The following is a 6,000-nucleotide window of genomic DNA, read 5'->3' as shown; positions in this document are numbered from 1 at the left end:
GTCAGGCTGGAGATGGAAACGGAGAGCTGGCAATTCTGTCTGATATCAGGCAAAGAATTCACTGAATAAGAATGACATCTTGTTGCTACAGCTTTGAAGGCTTCATGTGTTTATCTCCTTTGAACAGCCACATCCAAAGCAGCTGATGAATTTAAAATCAAGCATGCATAATGCATTAAAGGAATCTGGCTTCATATAGGCACGGCTGCATTAGTGAGAATATGACTGATAATTGTGATTTTTATTACCTGCGACCGCTGACAGCAGTAGATACAGTGGAGTGTTTGCCTTCTGTGTTGGCACGCCGTCATAGTAGTTAATGGTGACAAAAATGTCCCGTGTCCGACTTGATTGCCACGTTATGGCTCATCTCAGTAAGTAAAATAACTCCCAGGGAGCACTGAATTTAAGATTTAACAGTGTATGAGTATGCATAGGGGACTTTTCCTCTGAGGAGCCTTAAAAGCATGTTTACCCTCCACCTCCTCTGCAGGTTCTTCCAGCTTCACCACAAAGGATTATTTATTCCTCCTCACAAGAATACCATGACACCACTGGGAAATGGCGTTCCTTTAGATACATACATCATCAGCAGCTTGGCGGGCTGAACACAACGAAGTCAACTTTGATGAAATGACGCAGGAAAGAATGTCGGCTGTCAAAACTGCTGCCACGAGAGACTCTCAGTTCAATATTGAGATGGCGTACGTTTCATCCCAGATTTAATTTTCTGCTCGAGAAAGTAATCACGCACGTGTGTGTCACCAGTTAGACAAGCTGACGTTCGACTTTCAATATGGCAGCACACATCTGTCGGCCCCTGATTAGACTTTGTGTGTCTGCCGTTGTAACTCAGCAGGTGAAGTGTAGGTGAAGTACGTTACATAACCGACAAAGCTTTCAGTCCAAACTGTTGTTCTTTCTCTCTGCTCAGTCATTCGCGCTGGCTATTCGTCAGAAACAATAAGGTCAATGATGTACGGTATAGAAATGTAAATGTTCAGCGGCCAATAAAATACTTCTCCTGCACCTTCGAATCACAGAGAAGAGGAATTATTCCGTCTGATTCAGGCTCAGCAGTATCTATAATAGCACAGAACAAGTCCAAGATTGATTTTTTTCTCCTCTCTGATAAAACTTTGGTATTAGCTGGGCCTAATTCCGTCTCTATTTAAGAATAAATTGCATGTCTTATGTATCACTGGCTGGTTCCTCAAACCACTATTAGTCACCAGCAGGGACAATTGAAATGATTGCCATTTAGCGCCCAGATTCGCCCACAGACTCTCGGAGATCATGGATCTCATCAGTGAAGAGCGTGTGTGCATTCATGCATGAGTATGAATGATAGTAAGCACCCCGCACAACATAATGGATGAGGTTTCTGCTGGTAATCAGCTGCGTATTGTGAGGAGGGTCGCGGGCTCTGCATCAGTAAACACCCTGTTTTTCCTTGTAATTGTGAGTACGTAATGTACTGGACATACAATACATGAGTTATTAAGTCTGGGCCATAAATAATCTAATAGCAACAACAAATCTGCTGAAGGGTTCGGTGGCTCATTTTTCAACATCGCCTGCATGGCAATGAGTTACTGGGCTGACGCCACCCACTCATTCTGCAGAGCTGAAGGTCGGGCAGAGAGGCACATGACACGGTCAGAAGGTAAGCTGATGAGGAATGTCCCGGCTGGGGGAGACGCCGCAGAGTAACTGCCTCGTACATGTCAGAAATGAAGGAGCGTTGTTGACCAAACCTTTCTGACAAAACATGCAGAGGATGCTTCGAATGTTAAAAGTCACAGAGCAGCCTGGACGTGATGGCAGCCAGTTCATTCTGGGATGTACAACAGGATCGGTACATACGCGATCATTCAGCCCATTTTAAAGTCTAGGATGGTGAGGGATATGACCAATAACCCTCCATCAGCTTTGAATCCATATCAAATCAAACCAAGAGCAGATCCATCAGAATGCCCCTGAAGCTGCACTGATCGCGTTTTGGCCACTAGGGGGCAGAAAAACATGAACACAGGAACTAAATACAAGTTCCTTCATACAGAACAATAAACTTTTACTTCAGTTACTTTGGGATTTTTCAGTTGTCTTTCCACCCCTCCATGAATGGAGACATGGAGCAAACAGATGCTACGTCATTAAAGTGGATATTATTGATCACCCTAAAACTGATAAACAGTCAACCGTCTTCACTGCTGCGCCTCCACACTTCAAGGATGAAGCTGGAGATATATTTTTCTTAGTGTCAACACGTCCCATGAAAAGACCAAAACCAACAATGTGCTGGTCTGTCTGGCGTTCAGCTCTGAGCCTATTAGCTCCTGGAGATGTCATTTTTAAGAAATGGGTCACAAACATATTCTTTCATTCAGGAAAGACTAAAGGATTTGATGAGAAGGGGACTGTCACGGCTTCAGACAGCTCCTTGTGCTCATCGCCCGCTCTAATTCTAACTCTCCTGTTATTTCACAGACACTCCCTGCTGTCAGGCAGTAATCCCGTCACCTGAACATCCACGCCCACCTGCTCACCTGTTCCACGTTTCCCTCGGCAGTCTTGCAGCAGGCAGCAGCCCATTTCCAGACTGACTAGTTTGTATCTGCCCAGCATTCCAGCCTTTGTTCTGCCTGATGCCGGCCTGCCTCACCCTGTCTGGATCAGTCCTGACTGCCTCCCTGCTTTTGACCCTCGCCTGCCTTTTGATTCTTGTGAACATGGACTTTCATCTTAACCTGTGAGTCATCTTTTGGGCTCAGGCTTGCTGTTTTTCTGAGCCACTACAGAGACACTGTAGTTTTCAGCAAACATTACTCAAGCGAGAATAAATAGTGCAGCATTTGTTCAGGCCTATTTTCAGCTGTGGTGTTGGTGTGCTACCATAGACTGACTGTGCAGGCCTATATGCAGCATATGTTTATATATACACTGTGTATTAGTGCCGAAGACATGAAAACTATGAAATAACACATATGGAATTAAACAATAAAATGTAAAGAATAACGACAGCTCATCTTTAAGACATGAAGCTTTGAATGTGTTGTAAAAACCATCAAATGTTCTGATGAAACCGGCTCTTATGAGGACCCCCCAGGAAAGAAGACCAACCGTTCCCTCTGCTGCAGAGGAGACCTTCATCACAGTTTCCAGCCTCAGAAACAGCCAATAAACAACACTTCAGGTTCCAGCCGAGAATGGATGAATGGATGGTACCTGCATGTGTGGTTCCCACTGTGAAGCAGGAGGATGTGTGATGGTGTGGGGGTGTGGGGTGTGGGGTGTGGGGGTGTGGGGGTGTGGGGGTGCTTTGCTGCTGGCAATTCATTCTAAATTCAAAGCACGCTGAACCAGCATGGCTACCACAGCATCCTGCAGCCACATCCCATCCCAGCTGGTTTGTTCTTCATGGCCCCGGCAGCCTCTGTGAGGACCAAGAACAGGATGAGTGCTGCATCAGATGACCTGACCATACGATCACCTGAGCCGAAGCCAGCTGAGAGGGTCTGGGATGAGCTGAAGGAAAAGCAGCCAACAGGTGGTCAACACTGTTGGAACTCCTTCAAGACTGTTGGAAAAGCATTCAAAGCGACGACCTCGTGAAGATGCTGCGGGAACGCCAACAGTGTGCAGAGCCGCCGTCCAAGCAGAAGGTGACGACTGTGAAGAGTCTTAAATATAAAACACAGGTACTGATTACAGTTTTGTAATCCACATAATTCACTGTTATTCCATAGTGTTGGTGTCTTCTACATGTTCATATCGAGTCTGATCAGTTATTGTTTTCTTTTTTGACAACAAGTTAAAACATGCCCAGATTTCTCTTTTAAAGAACCATCTCTGTCCAGACTCGGTCTTCTGGTTGTCCTCCGTCCCTCCCACTGCGTGCTATGCAGAACATGAAGCCGTAATCGCGGCTGTCAGCGCTTTTATACCAGCCGCTGGGAGGACACGCCCTCCAGGTCCCCACCGCTCACAGGGCAGAATGTGATTTGCTCATCGCGCCTGTCAGTCACGCCTATCTGCCGTCGCTTCCTGTGTGAGCCGTTAGACTCGCTCTGTCTGCAGAGAGTCTTCGGTATGGGTAGTCGCCTCACTCCTCAACTTTTCACCGGAGATTTCGCCACTGTCAGTCTGCCTTCGACACGGTTTACAGCCTCTGGAAATGGATTTCTGAACGGAATAAACCCGAAGTGAGCCCGACGAGAGCGAAACCGACCGTTTGAATTCATTTTCCGTTGTTCGAGTTGTTGAAGGAAGAGGGAAAATGCCAGTTGCAACTCTTCTGCCTTTTACCGCGACCCCGAATAGGAAGTCTGCCAGCCCGACCTCCTTCAGGTTGACAGAGAAATTTATTTTGTTATTAGTGTTCAGCGCTTTTATTACCCTGTGTTTCGGGGCCATTTTCTTCCTACCGGACTCGTCTAAGCTGCTTAGCGGAGTTTTCTTTCATTCCTCCGCGGTGGAGACCAACACCCGCACCGGTCCGGACAGCAGCTACTCAGGTTCGGCTGGAAACGACGAGAAGGTCCTGGCCAAAATCAGGAAAGACCACGAAAAAGCTCTGCTAGAGGCCAAGGATACTCTTCAAAAACGGCCCGACGACATAAAGCAAGACATTTTAAATGATAAGAATAAAGTTGTAGAGGAGGGTTTGGGTCAAGGTGGGAAGGATGTCAATAATTTACCTTTCGTTGAATACCACCGTCCGCCCGGGACGACTGGACACGAACCCCTGGACCCCGAAACCAGGGACCGACGGGCCAAAGTCAAAGAGGTAAGGATCTGTTGAGCTCCTGCGCTGTTTGTTCTATGGCGAAAACCGACGCACCAAACTCGGTCTCAAATTTGGACATTTTAAATCTGCCTTGGTTTACAGGAGTTGATATTCATGTTAGAGCACGAATCAACACCGTACACCCACCTGTCACATCCACTCTACGATTCGGCTCACATATCACACTCCAAAGAGGATCACACTGAATAAGATTCACACTTTTACAAAATGTTCACTCGTAATCTCGTAAGTCTGTTCCGTCGACATGCCTCGCGGACGGCGGTGGCACCGAGTGCACACCAAGTGTTCAACTTGTGATTTTACTGCATCGAAACTGGCTATAGTGGATAATCTGTAGCCGAAATGCACAAAACATCCTGCAGCGTTTACCTGAAGATATTATGCCGTGTTTTGAGATCCACGCGCACCTGCCGGTGAGGCTGACATTTCGATTTGACAGATTTTTAAACGGAGTTTTGCGTGACGTTTTTCCTTCCACGAAAATTTAGCAGCACCTCAGCACACCCGTTCCTGGGGATAAGGAAGGAGTGCGCGCATGATCCTACGCCCCCCCCCCCAGGCTGATATACCTGTCTGTCGAGTTTCCTCGTCGGGACAATGCGGAGCTGGTGCGAAACCAGCTCTGGTTATGGTTTATGGATGTGCGGCTGAAACGCACCTTTTAGCCTCTCAGAGGCTTTGATATGAGCTGGATTCACGGTGAGCTGCGCAGTTCGTACCGTGAAGATGGCTATTTTAACACAGTCTGCGATTCCATGCTTCACTTGAAAGCCTGACTTATTATTATCATTATTATTAATTGTTGCTAATTGGAGTCCTAACGACATCGTGCCTCAGTGTCCCTGAACGCCTCTTTCGTTGTGAAGCGTGTGTGGCCCCTGGCATCCTGTCATTCCACAGGAGGTTAGCCTTGTAGCCTGCTGCAGGGTGAAAACACCAACAGGTAGCATGTCTGCTATCACTGTGTGCCACTGCACAGTGTGTGTGTGTGTGTGTGTGTGTGTGTGTGTGTGTGTGTGTGTGTGTGTGTGTGTGTGTGTGTGTGTGTGTGTGTGTGTGTGTGTGTGTGTGTGTGTAACGAAGGGAAAAGCCTGGTGGTGAAGCCTCAGATGTGGTTTCAGGTGGTGGTGTGCAGTCAGCCTGGTCTCTGGTGCCATGATCGCCGCTCTCTGTGGTAAAAATGTCCTCTT

General features: G+C 47.2%; 1 protein-coding gene across 1 annotated transcript in view; it reads left to right on the top strand.

Annotated features, from left to right (window-relative positions):
* Positions 1 to 4,061: 4,061 nt before the first annotated feature.
* Positions 4,062 to 6,000, top strand: part of man1a1 (mannosidase, alpha, class 1A, member 1) — a 100,925-nt gene continuing 98,986 nt past the window's right edge. The window contains exon 1 of the mRNA XM_070988128.1: positions 4,062 to 4,789. Within this exon, the coding sequence (XP_070844229.1) occupies positions 4,280 to 4,789 (510 nt within the window). The 5' untranslated portion in view covers positions 4,062 to 4,279. The remainder of the gene's footprint in view (positions 4,790 to 6,000) is intronic.

This window comes from Chaetodon trifascialis, chromosome 19 (genome assembly GCF_039877785.1).
Source record: "Chaetodon trifascialis isolate fChaTrf1 chromosome 19, fChaTrf1.hap1, whole genome shotgun sequence".
Taxonomy (NCBI): domain Eukaryota; kingdom Metazoa; phylum Chordata; class Actinopteri; order Chaetodontiformes; family Chaetodontidae; genus Chaetodon; species Chaetodon trifascialis.
This window is presented reverse-complemented; position numbering and strand designations above follow the sequence as displayed.